This window comes from Physeter macrocephalus, unplaced genomic scaffold (genome assembly GCF_002837175.3).
Source record: "Physeter macrocephalus isolate SW-GA unplaced genomic scaffold, ASM283717v5 random_686, whole genome shotgun sequence".
Classification (NCBI taxonomy): Eukaryota; Metazoa; Chordata; class Mammalia; order Artiodactyla; family Physeteridae; genus Physeter; species Physeter macrocephalus.
The window spans coordinates 1-19,450 of NW_021145862.1; the positions used below are offsets into that span (position 1 = coordinate 1).

Here is a 19,450-nt window from a genome sequence, read left to right on the forward strand (position 1 = left end):
CCACCAATCTGGAATAGGATGTATGGTGAGGAATGCAAATACCTCAAATTTTTAACTGTTCTTTCAAATGCTTCCATTGACTAAAAAACAAAACAAACCATTTAGGAAAACTAACGGAAACAGTAAAACCCTGCTGAGGCTCACAGAAAGAGTTTTCCCACAGCAAGATGCTCAGGGATCTGCATCTTCAGAGCAGACACCCCTCGAAGCCCTCAATCTGTGGTTAACCTGCCCCAACTCTCACCCAACTTACACATAAGCAGATGCACGGCACCGTTAATCTCTTCTTGAAGATGAGGATCCGCCAGCAGAAACGGCAACCACTGCACAGTGGACACCACCAACCAGCTCCGGCCGGCAGAGCCCACCGCCAGCCGTCATGCCTTGCCGAGGTTTAGGTTCAGTGCCTCCCAAACCCGGGAGCCCAGTGAACGCCTGGGGAGCTTGAACACAATGCTGATTCCAGTCTAAAGCCCTCCCCATGCAGCTTCTGACCGAACTGGTGAGGATGGAGAAAGGGGCTCAGTGTGTGCAAGTCCCAGGCAGCTCTGCGCTCCCCCGACACGGCTGTGCACCTGGAGGAGGCCGGGAGGCCCGGCTTCCACTCCCCCAGATCCCACCTGGGCGAACGGCGCAGGGCCCCGGGCCAATCCAGTCCGGCCCCTCGGGGCCACCTGACCTCCTGGCTCAGTGTCGTACAGGAAATTCCCAGTTTTCACATGACGGAATTCTGCATAACCATTTCACCATCCTCAATGGCAAAAAGATCGTCTTCTTGTTTAGCTATTTCTATAAACACAGACGCCTAGTCATTGGCCTGTACTTGCCTCCGGGGTCCAATGAGTAATTGGTACCAAAGGAGACGAAGCTATGGAGTGAGGCACTGTCTCACCTTCACACTGAGCGTCTCCCCAGCCACCGTGGAATAGAGCCCAACACTAAGTTTCACCTCAACACACGCCCAGGTCACCTGGCCAGCCTGCTCTCAACCCTACACACCTGGGGGAAGTGCTGACACGAGGAGAGGGGTCACTGTAATTCCCTGGAGAATCAACACACGGGAGGCGGAAGGCCGAGGCAGAGCCCTCCAGGGGGCAATAAAAGCCCTTCAGCTGAGTAACTTAACATCTCTTCAAGGTGCTCCTTCCCAGCTCAGGTGCGGGCTTCTGACGTTGCACCCCCCAGCTGTCACCCAGCTCTGCAGGAAATGGGGTGTCTCAGCCCACCACCGCCCACCCGGCACCTGTAGCTCAGGTCACCCCTGTCGCACAGACACGAAGCCGTCCTCAGTTCAACCAGAAAGTCAACTACCAAACTCCCATTTCCCACTAGAGGGAGCCATTGAGTCGAGCGGCTCTGCCCATCCTCTCAGAGCAACAGCAGCAAAGGAGCCCAAGAGAAACCCTATTGATTGGGGACAGCGTATTTGCACTTTAAAATTCACATTAAATAGCAAAAGAGCCTAAATGAACAGAATCCACTGGACAGGCAGCGAGTTACGGACAGGGAAGGCAGGCCTGCTGGCGTGGAAGTTATCAGTGAGCAGCCCTGCTCTCCAAAAGGAACACCTGGTCCTGGTCGGAGCCCCTAACCTTCCCAAAGCCCCCGCCCCCGCCCCTCTGCAGGCCAGCTGACCCAGTCACAAACACCGTGCGACAGAGGCGCAGTTCAAACCCCCCGCGTGACCTGCTGAAGAGCACAGTCAGACCTTACACATCCTTCTAGCTAAGGCGAGTCTCCATTGCTCTCTGGATGCTCATTTTTCATTTTCCAGAATGTTAAAGAATACGCCTCACTCTTCGGTCCGAACGGCTCAGCCTCCTCTCTCCATCCGACTAGGCCAAGACTTTTTGCAACTGCCGTACATTTGACTGTGAAAACCTCTCCTCAAAGGTGCCACAGCCCAGCAGACCCTCCGCCCTGTGTCTGCCCTGCCACACAAGCTGGTGGTTTTCTCCCTCGTGTCACGGCTCGGCCTCAGCGCAACAGAGGAGAACAGGGAGGTGTGCCGGCCAGGGGCAGCCTCACCACCCGCGTCTTCCACATCCTGGCTCACCAACCACACACAGTTGTCTGCAAAAACCTCTTCACGACACGCCTGGAAAACATCTCCACACCCTCTCTAGGTGTAAGAGTGGTTGTTTCTCCATCCTCAGTTTGTTACTGTCTCTTGCTGCACGTTACGCAGGTACTGTTCTAAGGAAGCACTCGACACCTCCCACGCATCCAAATCATCTCCCAGGGCAGTTCCAGGGCTGCTGCCCATGAGTGGGTGTCACCTGGCACACCTGGAGGATTGGGGGGGGGGGGGCCCTCACACTGAGTTCTCGGGCTCTGAGTCTCAAAGGCCGCGGCTTTTATGAAGGTGAGCACTCCGCCCAGCACCGTGAGAGGCGATGTCCTAGAGAGAAGAGCGAGCTCTCGGTGCACTGGGGCCAGCAGGGCATGGTCACTTCTCAGCAGCACCCCTACATAGGGCATCCCTCCACCCTGCCGGCTGTACTTCGTACAATCACTGATCTTTTCTTTCAGGCCAACAGAAAAAAATTAATCATATCTGAAATTACAGATCCGAGTATTCTCTGGGCCTCCCGTCTTTTATGCCGTTGAAAAGATGAAAGGTCAGATTCTAATCACTTGCATCAGGCCATTACAAAGGAATCTACAATGGGCTTCTATTGACCTTTTTTCTTAGAGTACGTAACTAATGGGATTTGATGGTATCAGAATTATCCTTTCATTTCTCACAACGTCCCTGGGAGGAGAGTTGGCATGACTGGCTCCAAATGAACAATAAGGCTCAGGAAGGTTAACTGTTACAGCTTAAGTCGCCGTGAAGGTCGTGGTCAGAGCCCAGCTAGACCTGCGAGTCCTGGGTCATCCCACTCGGGCGGATTAGACAGGGGAGGGAGGGCAGGCGGGCGGGGGTGGCACGGGGACGGTTACACCCCACCTGCAAGACCTGAACCCAGAAAGCCGGCCAGGCTCCTCCAGTCCCTCAGCTGACAGTCTGCCCTGCTACCCAGGTCTCTCCTCCATCTCCAGGCTGCGTGTAAAAGGGGCCACGTGAGCCTGCTGTGGATCAAGGGGACGGGGCCATCCCAGGGAAGGGGTACCTTCTACTCCCCTCAACGCTCACCTCCAACTGCGAGAACTCCTCTTGTTCAGTTACAAAGGGAAATCCTGAACTGAGGGGCAAGCGCTGGGGGTTGAGGATGAGCTGGAACCAACTGAGATGGGGGTTTACTCAATCCAGCCTCACGTGTAAAAGTGAGAGAGAGAGAGAGAGAGAGAGAGAGAGAGAGAGATTATGGTTCTATGTGAATAAAGTCACACATTCATTCCTCACTGAGATTCCCGCTCCGCAGATGGATCCCTTCCCTCTCTAGACCCCTTCTGAATTGTTCTCTTTCATAAGCAAAGGTCTGGAGAAAAGTTCTGCACAAGGGCCTGTCCGGCCAACAGCTTTGGAAATGGAATGGGGGCTCCAGACACCAAAGGGATGGCGCATCCTATACTTTATGTCCTGAAAATCGGACACCCAGCTCAGGGGCGGCCAAGTCCGCAATCAGGCTCAGGTGTTCTCGTTGAGGAAAACTGTGAGGTCTGTGTTTCAGGAACAGTGGGCAACGTTTAAACCATGCAAAAACCACCTGTTTAATCTCAAGATAACACTTCAGAAGCACTAAGTGGCAATCTGAGGACCGTGGAAACATTAAACACGAGGCTTCTTACCTCGTCCACTCCAGCTGGAGAGCCGAGGAATATTGGAAAGCTAAAGGTTAAGGCTAATACTACGTGTGTATGCACCCAATCCTGTGTATGCGCGTGAATACAGTCACATATTCAGAGACAATGGCCCCCAGCATCATCGAGAATGAGAAAGACCGTGGAGAAAGAGCAGTTCAACAGGAGGAATTCCAGCCTCCACACCACAACGACCATCTACCAGTTCTCTCCACAACAGCGCCCGTCGGGGAAGCTCCAGGCCAGCCGCGCCTGGCCCAGAATCAATCAATGTTTGCGGATTAGAGTCCTCAGTCTATTCCAAGGAAAGGTTTAACTGTCTGTGACAGAACTCCCGGTGTGGAGAGCGCATCTCTCATCCCCAAGGCTCACCAACTCTCAGACGGAGTGAGAACAGGAGCAGGGGGTCTAATGAAATGCCACTGGGCCCGGGTGAGAGCCTCGCCGGGCTCCACAGCCCTCCTCATCCCCAGTGTCCCGCTCCCAGGTGCTGAGAACTCTGTCCAAGGGCGGGGAGCGGTGCCCACAAAGGAACTGCGTTCTGGATGTGACCCCGAAGTCGGGGCGTGTGGGGGAGCAGAGCACGTGCGGCCTCCACTAACCCTAAGGGCGCAGGATGGAGTGAGTGTCCCCCGCGGCTGCACCCGTCTCACCGCCTAAAGGCCTATCAGAAGTCCTGCCGCGAGCCACCAACGTGTCCATCAAGAAGAGCAGGGAATGTTCCAGGCCGTGTGCAGGCCTGTTCCAAGGTAACTCGTGGCTCCCGGCCTAACTTGAGGACTCCTTGCCTCACGTGGTGCCCGGGGCGCTGGGGCGGGGGAGGGGTGACGAGGGAGCGTTCCCTCCCTACCCTTCTAGGGCATCCCAGCAAGCGAGGGTCCACTGCTGGTGGCGCTGGGTGCTGGCAGCACCCTCCAGGGAGGGATGCAAACCCACCAATGGCCCCGCCTGATCCATCTTCACGGTAGGAGAGGCGTGTGCGCTGGCACCTCTGTGCCCAGGTCACCTCTCTCTCACCCCCTCTCACCTCTGAGCATCCTTTCCTGCCTTCTGAGCTCTGGAAAGATGGATCTCTCGAGGCTACTACTCACATTTCCCCTTCAGTTAACTTGATGAAACACGGCGGTGGCATCTGGCAGGAAGACCGGCACCCTCCGGGCCAGACCCTGGTCCCCCGGCGGCAGGGCTGGGCTTTACCTGTTTCCGTAAGTCCTGAGCCGACCGATGCAGAGGAGGGGGGTGGTGAGCGGGGAGCCCCCTGGCAGAGGAGCCCGCGGAGGGGGCCGCTGGGGGGCGGCTCGCGGAAGCCTGCTCCCTCCGGCCGTCGGCCCGGGGATCACTGTGCCTCTCCTTCGCCGGCGTGGCCTCTTTGCTTTTGTGTTTCGGAACAGGTTCCTTCTCCCGAGATGACCTGCTGGAACCATTGAAAACTGGAAAGTAACGAGAGAGGAAGAACAAAGTCACTACAGAGGATGCTGCCTGCTGCCAGGTACCCTAAATCCCCCAAAGACAAAAGGAGAAAGAGAAGGAAAACATTCTGGACAAACATCACATCTCACATGCTCTCAAGACCCAACCTCAAGTCAAAACAACCACCACAAAGGACAGGAATGATCCTAAACACAGACAGACCAAAGAAAGTTATAAACACATGCTAGGAATTATCTGCTTTGGTTGAAACCATTGAAAAATCCATTTAAAAAAATCCCTACAGGGACTTGCCTGGTGGCACAGTGGTTAAGAATCTGCCAGTGCAGAGGACACGGGTTCGAGCCCTGGTCCAGGAAGATCCCACATGCTGCGGAGCAACGAAGCCCGTGTGACACAGCTACCTAAGCCCGCGTGCCTAGAGCCCGTGCTCCGCAACAAGAGAAGCCACCACAATGAGAAGCCCGCACTCCGCAATGAAGAGTAGCCCCCACTCGCCGCAACTAGAGAGAGCCCGCGTGCAGCAACAAAGACCCAACGCAGCCAAAAATAAATAAATTAATTAATTAATAGGAAAAAAAAAAAAAAAAAAAAAAAGAAACCAACACAGTCACATTCCACGAACAGGACGACCTCATGTATAAACATACAGGGGATCTGAAAAAAGAATATATTCTTCAGTTTAAAGTAACGCATTTAAGGCTGCAGATCTGCTGATGGATATGGGTCAGGACACAGCTGCTTCATCTGACCCCTCAGTGACCAGAGAAGAGGGACAGAGAGGGCACAGGTGCTCTGAGCCGGACCCGTTTCTATCCCAGGAGTCACCACACACCTGCAAGTGTTAAGTGTTTGCCGACAGCCCAGGGGCCATGGTCAGGCGGGGAAGTCACTCAGCCTCTGAATCCAAGGGGACTGGACCTTATCCTCACGCCCATTTTACGGAGGACGCCAACGGAAGGCGAGTGCCGAGCCCAGGCCCTGCTGCCTCCCAGGCCCCCCCTCCCGGTCCCCAGGTTGTGCTCAGTGCTGGCTCCCCGTGTGCCTGCTGCACACCCCCAAACCCGCTTCGGGGGGTTGAGAGGAGACCAGCATCACGCTGCTGCCCTGAGGTTTCTCCTCTGTTCACAGCCGGGGCTCGCACTCCAGGAAAGAGCCGGTGGGCCCGGCACTCCTCCACGGCGTCCACAAGCCCTTCACATCTGCTCCTCTGGCTCCCGCAGGTCCCCCCACCCATCGCAAATCCCCCGGGGAAGGTGGCCTCTTTCTCCAGGGAAGGAGGAAGGATGCCCCATGCGTGGCTGCCCGGCCCCACGAGCTCCAGGCAGAACAGCCAGGGAAGCCAAGCCGGTGAGCCCTTTCGGCTGTCATTTCCTGACAGAAGGAGCCTTGAAAGGTCACTGTGCCCACCCGCCCACTGGCCACCTCCACTCCCAGGCTACCCACCCCCCAACCAGGCCTTGCAGAATTCCAGGCAGAAGTCACCACAGGACGAGGCAGCTGTAAAGAACAACTTCCTCCTCCTTTGAGTTGAAACCTCTTCCTGAAGCTTAAAGACACAGAAGTCAAAGCCCCTCTCCCACTGGTCCGTAAGACAATAACGTATGTCTTCCAAGGATGCCCTTCCCAGTGCCTTCAATGCTTTCTTTGTCACCCCCATTTGTCTAAGTGTCCTTTAAATTACATTTATGCCTTGTAGATTGCAAATATTTTCCTCTTTTTTGCTTTTCCATCTGTTACGTTGCTAAATCTGCTAACCCACTTTTAAAGTTTCTTAGCTTAGAAAGTTCTCCCATGAAGCTGGTCAGAGGTGGGGACTTTCTTACATGCAGCCAGCAGCACCCCGCAAGAAGAAGAAGAAGAAGAACTCCCACTGGTCCGTAAGACAATAACGTATGTCTTCCAAGGATGCCCTTCCCAGTGCCTTCAATGCTTTCTTTGTCACCCCCATTTGTCTAAGTGTCCTTTAAATTACATTTATGCCTTGTAGATTGCAAATATTTTCCTCTTTTTTGCTTTTCCATCTGTTACGTTGCTAAATCTGCTAACCCACTTTTAAAGTTTCTTAGCTTAGAAAGTTCTCCCATGAAGCTGGTCAGAGGTGGGGACTTTCTTACATGCAGCCAGCAAAGAAGAAGAAGAAGAAGAAGAAGAAGAAAAAAAAAATCCTAACATATTTTCAGATGGTACGATATTCCTCTAAGTTTCCCCCTAATTGTTTCTGATTCGATCACTTAGATTTGCTTCTTTAGTGCACTTGTTATTACACTGTATATGGGGTAACACAGAGATTTACGTTTTCCATACCTGGATTGGACGTGAACCCTGATCTCTAAAGCTGCACCCAGCCCCAGTGATTACACACTCTAAATAGATTTTCAATACAGACGTAAAGACCACGCCACAGCAAAATATGGTAAATGGTCCTGTGTTGTGCAAGGCCCTGCTGGTTACTTTGTTACAGAAAAAAGGGGCACTTCCAGTGGCTGGCATTTATTCTAAGTGTGACTAACTACACATTGTCAGAATCCATCCATCATACCCAAGCTGGCGATATCTGCACTTGCTTTCCAGACCAATTAGAAGCAACATCCATAAGAAGTCATACTTCAATGTGATTAAAAATCAAGCCAAGGAATATGAATCTAGGCGATTCTTGACCGTTCACCAATTTTCTCAGGCAGTGAACATAGCTCCTTTATTGAAACAAAGCACAGGAAGTTTCATCTTTTTTTTTTTTTAAATCTTAAATACTCCATACTTTCCTGAGCTTTGCTACTGCCACCAAGATGAGCAGTGTGCTAATTCTAGAATTACTTACTTCTCTGTTTGGTTACCAAAAAAATTTATTCTGGGGGTCGGTTCCCTTTCACAGGATTTTATGAGTGGTTCAACTCCCAGCCCTGCTGTCTGCACCCGGGCACGCTGTGTAACTCCTCAGTTTTCTCGCCAAGGCTGGGGACCGCACACTCCTGCGTGGAGAGTGTGCAGTGCCCCGTCTGGGCTCAGCAGGCACTCAGCACTGGGGAGACCCTACTGCTGCCGCCTCTTTAAAAGGACCGTCTCAGGTTACTACACGCAGATTGTGGCAAGAGCTCTTCTTCTGGCCTCCAGTCCTCCCCGGCAGACGACGCCGTAGAAGAATGGGCTTCAGTACAGCCCGAGGGCAGGCCTAAAGCAGACTCACCATAACCTCCTACTCGAACCTGCTGCCTACCACTGCCTCCCAATATCCATTTCATGGGAAAACACAGGTGGTGCCAGCGTCCTGGCCAAGCAAGGAAAAATATGATGCTGAAACCACAGCCCTCATTGGTCTACCAGCTTAACGAGCGACCTGACCCATGGGGGACCCACAGACTCTTTCAGGGGATCCCCTAGGTCAAAAGTACTTTTTGACATTTCAGTGATGGTAATGGCTAAAGGTAGATCAGCCATCAGGGAAATGCAAACCAACATGACCATGAAATACCACTTCACATCCCCTAGGACGGCTTTGTTCACAAAGATGGATAAAGGCAAGTGTGGGTGAGAATGCAGAGTGGAACCTTCAAACACTGCAGGTGGAAATGTAAAATGGTGCAGCCACTCTAGAAAACCACCTGGAAGTTCCTCAAAATGTGAAACAGAGTCACCCTATGACCCAGCAACTCCACTCTCAGGTATGAGCACAAGAGAAATGAAAAATATGTCCACATAAAAACATGTATATGAATGTTCAGAGGAGAAATATTAACAATAGTTAATAACTGGGGAAAAAATCCAAAGGTTCATCCACTGGCATTTAGCTAAACAAAATGGGGTGTTTCTATCCATAAAAGGAATCAGGAACAGATACATGCTCCAGCATGGACGAATCTTGCAGACATTATGGGACGTGAAAGAAGCTAAGGACAAAAGGTCACCTATTATAGGACTCCATTCCTATGAAATGACTAGACCAATACTTAAGAGACAGAAAGTATGTTAGTGATTGCCAAGGGGCTGGGGAGGGTTCAGGAAAATGGGAGGGACTCCTAATGGGTACAAATTTTTCAGGGTGAAGGCGATGAAGATGTTCTAAAGTTGACTGTGATGATCATTACACAACTCCGTGAACAGACTAGAAACTACTGAATTGTACACTGGGGGTAAATTTTATGATATGTGAATTACATCTCCATAAAACTAAAAACAAAACAAAAACAAAAGAAAACGGCAACAGGTAGCAAAATTCAACACAAATCAATGCAGTGGCACCAAACTAAATGAACAAACATTGGTATTCTTCATTACCAGTTACTAGCAGTTAAAAAAAAAAAGACAGTTTCACTTTGGAAAGTGACAGAGCAATAGAAATTGTTAACAGTATTAAATCTCAACCCTGGAATACACATACTTTGTGTGACAAAAATGGAACCACAGGACTTCCCTGGTGGCGCAGTGGTTAAGAATCTGCCTGCCGATGCAGGGGACACGGGTCCGAGCCCTGGTCTTGGAAGATCCCACATGCCGCAGAGCCCCTAAGCCAGTGTGCCACAACTACTGAGCCCACGCGCCACAACTACTGGAGTCCGCGTGCCTAGAGCCTGTGCTCCACAGCAAGAGAAGCCACCGCAATGAGAAGCCCGCGCACCGCAACCAAGAGCAGCCCCTGCTTCCCGCAACTAGAGAGAGCCCGTGGGCAGCAACGAAGACCCAACGCAGCCAAAAAAATAAATATATAAAATAAATAAATTTATTTAAAAAAAAAAAAAAAAAAAAGGAACCACATATAAGGCATTTCTCCTGAATACCAGTATGACGACTATTCCTAGGGAAAAGCACCTGTGAGATTAAGTTGTAAGCCAGCTGCTTTTTCACGGAATGCTAATTTTTTTAAAAAAAAAAAAAAAAAAGGAACCACACATAAGGCATTTCTCCTGAATACCAGTATGACGACTATTCCTAGGGAAAAGCACCTGTGAGATTAAGTTGTAAGCCAGCTGCTTTTTCACGGAATGCTATTTTTATTTGAAAGGACAACCGATGCAGTTATCTGTCAGCCATTTTCTCAAAAATGAATAAAGTGAGCCTGTCAAGGAAAAAGTAACTAACAGTGTTTGCTGCCAATGACAGAATTCACCAGATTTCAGATTTCAGGCAAAAATTACAATTCTGGAAAACCTCTATCTGCCACCATGAGTCTGAAGGCCTCTGAACACTTAAAGACTTTCCCGACGAGGTCAGTGCAGAGAGAAGATTCTTTGATGCAGCGTAACGGAAGGTGCCGATGACGGGTAGGGGTAGATAACCCAGTGAACCATTATTTTCAAATGATCAGTACAAAACATTACAAAATTGTGTGTGGGTCAGAGAGCCATTCAAGGGAGAAGGCAAACCAATGGTGTTAACGTAACAGAGCACGCGAAGCTCACCGACGTGGCTTCAGATCATGGTAACAACTGACCTTGAAGAAACTACCACTGCTTGAGTCTGGGTGTGAAATCAAAGAGTGAAATCTTCACAAAGGCTCCTCCCTCCTCCAACCACCTCTTTGTCTGAGACTGCTTTTCTTCGTATATGACTGAATGCAGAAGCAGACCTAAGAGTCTAGCCATCATCTCCTAAGCCAGACATCAAGGACATCTGCAAAAATGGAAAATCATGCAACTCTCCTCACCTGTAACTTGTGGGGCTTGGAATATTGTCCCTTTACATGACCATGTTCTTTATGTTAACATGTAATGGGGTTTGTGTTATTTTTAAATGAGTAAATATTTCTAAATTACCTCAGTCTTTAATTTTAATATGGTAAATATCAATAAATACAATCCACAAAATAAAAGCCTCCTGGGGTCCCTCAATATTTTTTTAAGAGCAGAAACGGGTCTTGAGACCAACAAGCCTGAAACCAGTAGGCTGGATCATCTTTTCCGTGGTTATTAGCTACACCATGGTTTACTAGAGGGTTCGAGGGCCCCTGTACTAATGTCTACACCTACAAACCTGCCCAAAAAGCTCAGGCTCTAAAATGAAGCTACTTAAATTTGAATCCAGATAAATCATTTGCTAACTATCTGACCTTGGACTGGTTTCCTGTCCAAGCCTTAGTTTCCCAATTAACTATTGATCTCATAGGGTCGCTTGGAGGATTCAGTGAGACAATATTAGTCTAGAAAGGATCTTTGCAGCAGCAGCGGACAAGCGTTAGCTTGTAAGGATCACCACACCACGACAGGGTCAATGCCAGACAGGCATCAGGGCACCAGTGCTCACGGCTTGTCACTCTTTTCTTTTCCAGGCGAACCATGGGGGTGAGGCCAGTTGCTAGAAAGAGACTTGAAGGAACTTGGTTAAAAGCTGGCACTGTGGTTAGCCAGCAACATCTTTCTGAGATCCGGGGGCGGGAGGACAGAGCCTTCACTGTCATTATCTGTACCTGAAACAGAATGCACAACTCTGCTTCTGTTCTAATGCCCTGTAGGAGCTCTGACACCACAGCACCAAAAATGACTCCTCAGGAAAACACTGTGGGGAAGGGGGGCCCTGATCACAGACAGGAGAGGAAAGAGGGAGGCATGCGCCCTTAACGTAATGAACCAAACAAAGCGGCTGCTCTGTGAACTGCAGCACAAGTTTCTACTAAAGACTATTTTGATCAGATGATCAGGAAAGGGGAAGGTTTTCAAAAATACAAAAATTAAAAATTGAATAAAATTAACTTTGATTTGCAAACGAAGGGAGAGTTTTCAAAGGAATCCCCTTTCTGTAACCGTCTTGCTGTTTTACAGCAGCCGAACACCCAAATGGCAAACACAGCCAAAAAGTCAACTCATGTGTTACTGGGAGGTGGATGGGGGGGCGCTTGTTAGGTGAAGATGATGGTGCCTGAGACGAGGTATGTTTTGTCCTCAACAGCTCATTAATTTTAAGTGTCGTGGGAACCTGCAGTTTTGCTCCTCCAAGTAATTATCTTTTGTCTTAATTTGTAAGATTCTCCAAAAGAGGAGAGAAGGGGAAAGGAAAAAATATTCACTCTCACAGGAGAGGCCTAAACCCTGTGAACATAAGAGACAGAAAGTTCGAGATGTACAGAGGACACACACACACACTGTCTCCAATTAAAAGAAATAATTGGACTCATTTCTTTAAGGAGAGGAAAAAAGCATTTATCACGGTGAACCATATTAGGAAATTGTATTGTACTCAGATACAAACAGCTCTGCGTTAATGAACAGAGACAAATATATTGATTTGTATACACATACTCTGAAAGTTAAATGGTCTGTAGACGAGGGTTTCCACACCACGGCGAGCAAAACCTTTAAATCCAAAGGCTGGTATTCTGACTTAGGGTCACTTCAGAAGGTAAGGTTTGCTCCCAGAAAGGGATGAAAAAGAACCAGGCAAGAAGGCACTTTAGAAACATCTTCACCAGCAATCCCGCGATCATTTGTAAGGTGGGAAGCGATGCTTTCCAAGGAGGAACTCACGTCTACAGCTCCAGAGTCTGTACTAAATGATGTTCCCCCATCTGACTCTGTCCACACAGATCCCGACGAGATTCCTGGGGGATCCACAAGGCCGTCGATAAAACGCTGATCATAAGGTCTTTAAAACCCTCACTCCATACACAACCTCTTGGAGGGACAGGGATAGTTTGGTTGCGATTTCTAGCCACCAGATCCAAACACATCTGCGCCTCAATTCCCGCAACTACAAAACAAACCAGCTGCCTGCCCTTATCTGCTCTCCAGGAATCGCTAAAGTATTCAAAATAAACTATGTAAAATGCTATCCGTTCTTCAGAGAAAGGAGTTGTGCAAATATAAGAAAGCTGATCTTCTTAAAAGCGCCTGCTATGACAGCAAAGACCCACATCTGAAAACAGTCATTCCCTTTAAACAGAGGGCACAGGCCAGCAGAGGCACTTCTTCCTGCCCCCTTCCCCTGCCAGAGCCAGGCGCCCCAATCTTGCTAATTATTTGTGCTGCCAAAGGCACCTCATCTGAACGACAGCAAGTTTTTTTATTAGGTGAGTAGGACAGAGGACTCCTTGCTTGGCATCTGGCAAAAGTCCTATGATATCCCGAGATGACCCAGCACATCTAACCTTCACCTTGAAGGAGAAATACAAGAGCCATTACTGAAGGCTGGGCCGGAAGGTCTGCCAGCAGTCACACGATACACAGGAGGAGAGAAGGAGCAGGAAGCTGAACGTGGGACTAACCCCCAAATTACATAAAATAAGACCTGCTCCTGTCGCACCCCCAAAACAAATCGAAGGGACAAAAAAAGAATCGCTGTAAAGAGAGAAGACTGTGCTACAGAAAGGAAAAGAGAAGCACGCCAAGTTTCTGATCTGGAGCCAGATATTTAAATGTAAGCTTCGTGTCATTACAAGGCGTCCTGACTCGGGGAAGACAGACTCCATCAATCGGCTGGCATTGAATCCTTGTTACTGTACAAAAGCCGCACTTGCTCCCTGGAGCCAGTTCAACTCTGAGTCACTATTGTCTGAAAACAATGGAATGTGTCTGCCAACCTGTGCCAACAGTTCAAAAGGATTTCAATGCCGCCTGTGTGAGTGCTGTAACCCGGTTTGCCCTGGGTAAAAACGGCTCCACTGACTTAGCTACAGCAGTCACGTGTCAAGGTAGAGAAAGCCAGGACTTGTAGGTCAGCATAAGCCCCATGAGGATCTCGCTCAGGCTGGGAGCCCACGGCAAGGGCTGAAACCTACAGAGGCCTCCAAGCACCCTGATCCAGTATCACAAGCAAGTTCTACTGGTCTACACGGAATTTGCGAAAGCCCTCTGGAATTTCCACTCACTGAAATCTTATCACTTCGGTTACCTGTGTAACAGGAAACAAATCTCTTGAAAAGAATTTTTAGAGCAAATTAGATTTTCTTCTCTTTGTAAGACCCTGAATCTGTAAGTCACAGAATGTTTTTCCTATCAAAACTTGGTTATTACCATACCAGGGTTCCAAGATCTAGAAATGTGAATACATTATGGATACTGATGTAACGTACCTGACAGTTACCAATTAAACACGTTTCTTACATAGGATCCTAATAACTGCAGATACCAAAGTTTGAAAATGGCACATGACCTTTATGAGAATATAAAGGTCAGGGCATCAGAAAGACCATCAATCCGAATGAATGGCTTCTGTCATTGAAAAATGGTTTCTTGGCCCTCTTGGCCCCCAAAGGAGCCGAGGAAAGGACAAGACGGATGGCCACATGGTGACTGACCCCCTGCCTGTCCCCGACTCAGGTGGCTCCATGGCTCTTGCATTCTCCAACGAGCCATGGCAGGGCCAGAGGACTGCCCAGGCTGAGGGCCTGTTGGGAGGGTGGGCAGTGATCCAAGAGGAATCTCATACTTTCTCACCCTCCAGAAATAAGACAGAGCAGAGAACTATGGGTTATACTCAGAGGGGGACAAGCGTCAACTCTAGAAGAGCAAATGAATGAACTGTTTTTGTAGCTCAGGGTTTCATAAAAGCCCTGCATTCAAGGATATGAATTCTAAAAGGCCAACCACTTCTGAAGTGAATGGCAAGACTCTAGCCCACCTTCGGATCTGAACAAGGAAGCTCTAACTATTCACAACAAACTGGGGGAGAGACACACCTTGAAAGTGTGCCAAGAGTTAAACTGGAAGGCACTCCATGTACACAGTCACTCTACAAGTTATAGAAGAATTGGTTATTTGCAGAATAAAACTATTAGTACAGAAAACCAAATACAGAAATACCTGCATTGTAATAAGGACTGTTTTCAAGGTTCTCCAAATAAATTCTGTGGATCTGCTATTGTACCACACCAACCCTCCGGCCAGGAAAGGAACGACTTTTGGAAATCCTATACTCACACCGTATAGTCTCCGGGAACAGCACAACTTCCCAAGTGACTAAACAGTCCCCTTAAGACAAGCCAGATGAATTTAGCTGGAAATACTACATACTGAGCAGCTGGGTGAACAGCTCAGCGATTCAATTTATAATACGTATGATATAAACGTATCCCAGGCAAGTATGGACAACAAAATTGTTTAAAGATTCTGAAAATCGAATACGTTATCTTAATTTCTTCAGAACTGCCGAGTATTACAGTTCTTTACAAGAGTCATGGGGCCCGAGGCCAGCGACAGGACAGTAGCCAGCACCCCCTTTCTGAGAACTCATCAAGCACCAGGCGCTGTGCTGAGTGCATCTGTCACTCACTCACTACGAACAGACTTTTGTTTCTCTTTAGTAAGCTATTATTCACATAACACGTGATCCACCCATTCAAAGTGTACCATCCAGTGGATTCTGGCATATTCACAGAGTTGAGCAACCATCACCACAAAAATACAAGTTTAAAATGTTTTCATCACCCCCAAATGAAACGCCATCCCTACCCACTCCTGAACCCTAATGGAAAAGCCAGGTGTCCGTCCGCACACCAAACTACCAGGAGCCAGAGAGGTCCTAGATGTGTGTGTATATCCCCAAGGTCGCGCATGGACCGAGAGAGGAAACGCTTCGGCAAGATGAAAAGAAACGGGGACGGGCTGGTCCTACTGGTGGACAGGTGCCACCGGCGACCGTCTACCACACTCGGAGCAACTCCTTCAGATGCGGTCAGTAACGCCACAGTGCTGACAGCCCCCTCGGGCAGCCCTCACTGCATGCCAGGTATTTGAAACGTACTAACTTTCCAGGATTCTCTTATCAACTGCAAGGTTGTTCTAGACTTCCAGATCTTCTCACTCACACGTGGAGTTAACAGCCAATACACTGTTCTCTACCACAAAGGAATAAAACCTATATTGACTCATTTGCCAGTCACAAAAACCTATGAAAGGACTTCCCTGGTGGTGCAGTGGTTAAGAATCTGCCTGCCAATGCAGGGGGCACGGGTTCGAGCCCTGGTCCAGGAAGATCCCACATGCCGCGGAGCAACTAAGCCCGTTCGCCACCAACTACTGAGCCTGAGATCTAGAGCCCGCGTGCCACAACAACTGAAGCCCGCGCGCCTAGTGCCCGTGGCTCCACAACAAGAGAAGCCACCGCAATGAGAAGCCCGCGCACCGCAATGAAGAGTAGCCCCCGCTCGCCGCAACTAGAGAACGCCCGCGCACAGCAACGAAGACCCAACGCTGAAGAGTAGCCCCCGCTCGCTGCAACTAGAGAACGCCCGCGCACAGCAACGAAGACCCAACGCAGCCACTAATTAATTAATTAATTAAAAATTAAAACCTATGAAAAAGCACTCCTACTACCTCTTTAAAGATAAGAAAACTAAAATTGCCCAAAGTTGCAACCACATATGGGCAGACAAGCATCAGTGTCCTGATCTCAACCACTAGGCCAAGTGGCCCCAAATGGAAGAGGGGTGGAAGGTAAAAGAAAAAAGCATTTTTCAGCTGGAGAGCATCTCCCCGTGGCACATGGGGGGACCCTGGCTCTGCCCACACAACCCATCCCTCCACCACCCGGACAGAGGGGCTGCTGAATGCACCTCAAAGGCAATCACAGGGCAGAAATGTGGTAAAGTCACCCAAGCAACCGCTTCTTGGCCCTTATGCAACTCCCCCTCCCCACCATGTCAATCCAAAAGCAATTAAATTATTCCAGCTGGGAGTCCGATGACATGTCGTTTTACAAAGACTCGTAAAAAAAAGAAAAAAAAAAAGACTTGTGAGAAATGTCCTTCTTCAGAAAGAGAGGAGCACACAAAGAAACAGTGGTCTCTGCTATTCCTTCCATTTTTCATTAAGTGCAAAACAAGCGTGTGGAGAATATACAATACGGGGCTGATGTGAACAATCCACCCTCAGAGTTCTCCTGTGCAAAGGGTAAGGAATGCCTCACCACCGTGGAAAAATCAAAGCCAGAATCATTCCAGACACAAGCATTAATGCCTCTACCCTACCTCACTTACAATTACCAATGACGAGAACTTCTCAAAAACAGAGCCCCTTCAAATATCAACTTGTAACACAAATACAAGAGCCACGTTTTGATTGTGTTGTTTGATGGCCAAATACAGAGATTACCTAAAGGCTCTATGGTTAGGATCATTTGAGGTTCTGTAGACTGAAGCACATTTTGGAAACTCTGAAGAGCCATCGAAATAGAAGCTGCTGGAGGTGTTGTTATTGTAACCCTTGAGTGTTGAGCCAAGGTCAAAAGCACGTGTGATGCCATCCTTGTCATTTCCGATTATGCATTTTAATAAACACATCCATTTCCATTAGGATGCGCACTGGGTTATAAATGAGAACATCTGAGTCCTCTGTAATGTTTGCACAGCCCAACACGAGCCTGGGGACACCAGGCTCTGGCAGGGGACGACTGGGGTCAGGGCTCCTACCCCTGGGAAGTTGAGCGCTGCCCCAGCCAGGCCCCGTCAGACACCTAGGCGGAGAGCGGGGGGAGTGTGCGTTCTCTCCTGGCATCAGCTTCCACTAGCCCCACTCCTGCTCTGTAGGGAAACTGCTGCTTCACTGGGGTTCACGTTTAGGGGAGAAACGAGATAAAGCAGGACACCATCGGCAGCTTGGGTTCTCGTTTCTTCAAACCAACACAGCCTAAACAAAACTTTGGACCTGCCGCCAAATCAGGGTTTTGGGCCAAAGCCACCCCCATAATAAAGAGTTAGTTTTCCCCATTTTGTTTTCTGTGCATTTATCTCCCCACATTTCAGTGAGGGTGCTGCTCCCGGGGGAGGGTACAGATGCTGCTGGATTTCCCGACACTCCTCGACATCTCCAGCATACGAAGCAGGGGCAAGCGCCGCTGGACAAGAGAAATCCTGCGTCAAGGAGAAGAGCACAAAGGCAGCTTGCTTTTCCACTCTCTCATGTGGAAAAAGTCCGCAATTCTGAGGACCTGCTTGACCACATGGTGATTATGGCCTCATCCAGGTTTTCCGCGTTAGAAAATCTATTTTAACACTTGCACACTTTTCACCTGAGTCCAAAATCAGAAGGAAACGGAGATGATGGGTAGATTTTACTTTTTGGAAAATGAGGGAGTAAAACTGAGGCAAGTAGCAATCAGTCAGTCAATCAAAAACTAAGGCAAGGGCAGGGAAAAGGAATACCCTCATCTCATTCACGAACTGTACCCCGCCTTTTCTTCCCATGCAGTCAGAAAACTTACTTTACTCTCAAGAATGATTCTCAGCTTATGTTCACCAAGTGCCCTCTAAAATCAGGGGATGGGGGCTGCACGTGAAGCAGGACAAGAGCATCACTGGCCTCCTCGTGTCACGGGTGTCACACCACAGGGCCCTCTCACCCACTCTGGGGAGCGGCAAGCCCAGGTGGTCGGCCTCATGGCTCAGGAGCCCTCTGGCACCGGCCTGCTGTTCATTAGGAAGCAAGCAGTCGTCAGTGCCTTGCGAACCTACTCAAGCTTGGGGCTCTGCAGGTGCTCTCTGAACCTGAACTGCAGAAGTTCAGTTTTCTGAACCTGAAAGAGGCCCCCTCTGAACCCCAGACGGAAGAAACAAAGTCAGTCAGGGCTGGTCCTGGGTGAGCCCAAGCAGTTTCCTCATATACATAATCACCGACCAACTATCTGCTTCCTTTACCGATAAAGCCACTGGCCCAATGGCAACAGACCAGGTAAACAAACACCTTCTGTACTCCCGCAGAGAACTTTCTATTACAAGCGAACCCTCTTTAGGAATATCTGTTTCATTCTGTTGACAGATGTCACGTTTAAACAAGTATCCGCTTTTATAACTGATAGGTACTCAAGATGAAATCCCATTACAAGGAATTTCAAGAAACTGCTCTATATTTACAGAGAAAAGGGTCTCAGTAAAAACAAAGCAGGAAAGACAAGTTCAAGCTGCCACGGGAATTCTGCCACTGTTTGATCTGTATTTGTTAATCATGGAAACAGAGTTCTCAGTGATCCCAGCCTGACTGCTTGGAGGATTCTTGTGAAAACCACTAGAGTCCTGGGGTGCAGTGCTGCCATTCTGCAACTCATACGCTGCGGGAGACAACAGGGTACCAAGTTTCCTATGGGTCATAACAGGGGCAAGAAGATACAGTATAGATGGGAATGAGAAGGAGAAGAAAACAGGGTGGGGTATAAATGTTTTTAATCTGAAAATGGTACTAATGTCTCAGGGAGGAAAAAAATGGATGCCAGGAATAAAATTTTAGTTAGGGATCTTCACCCAGCTAATCAGGTCATCTTGGGAAAGCCACTTCCCTTTAACACACAGCAATGCCCACCATCCACCATAACAGATCTCAATGGTAACGATTCCTGTACCCGAGACACACGCAGTAAC

General features: G+C 49.0%; 1 protein-coding gene and 2 long non-coding RNA genes across 4 annotated transcripts in view; 2 read left to right on the forward strand and 1 right to left on the reverse strand.

Annotated features, from left to right (window-relative positions):
• Positions 1 to 4,439: 4,439 nt before the first annotated feature.
• On the forward strand, positions 4,440 to 7,042 carry LOC129391893 (uncharacterized). Its single transcript, XR_008616731.1, has 2 exons — positions 4,440 to 4,496; positions 4,852 to 7,042. It is a non-coding gene; the product is annotated as an uncharacterized lncRNA (long non-coding RNA).
• Positions 4,491 to 19,450, reverse strand: part of LOC114485121 (protein Jumonji-like) — a 36,934-nt gene continuing 21,974 nt past the window's right edge. For both annotated transcript variants that reach the window (XR_003678603.1, XM_055083122.1), the window contains exon 4: positions 4,491 to 5,177. Coding sequence is in view for 1 of the 2 variants with exons in the window: in XM_055083122.1 (XP_054939097.1) it covers positions 4,852 to 5,177 (326 nt within the window). In the remaining variant the exon portion in view is untranslated. The remainder of the gene's footprint in view (positions 5,178 to 19,450) is intronic.
• On the forward strand, positions 7,306 to 9,918 carry LOC129391892 (uncharacterized). The gene is made up of 2 exons (XR_008616730.1): positions 7,306 to 7,361; positions 8,051 to 9,918. It is a non-coding gene; the product is annotated as an uncharacterized lncRNA (long non-coding RNA).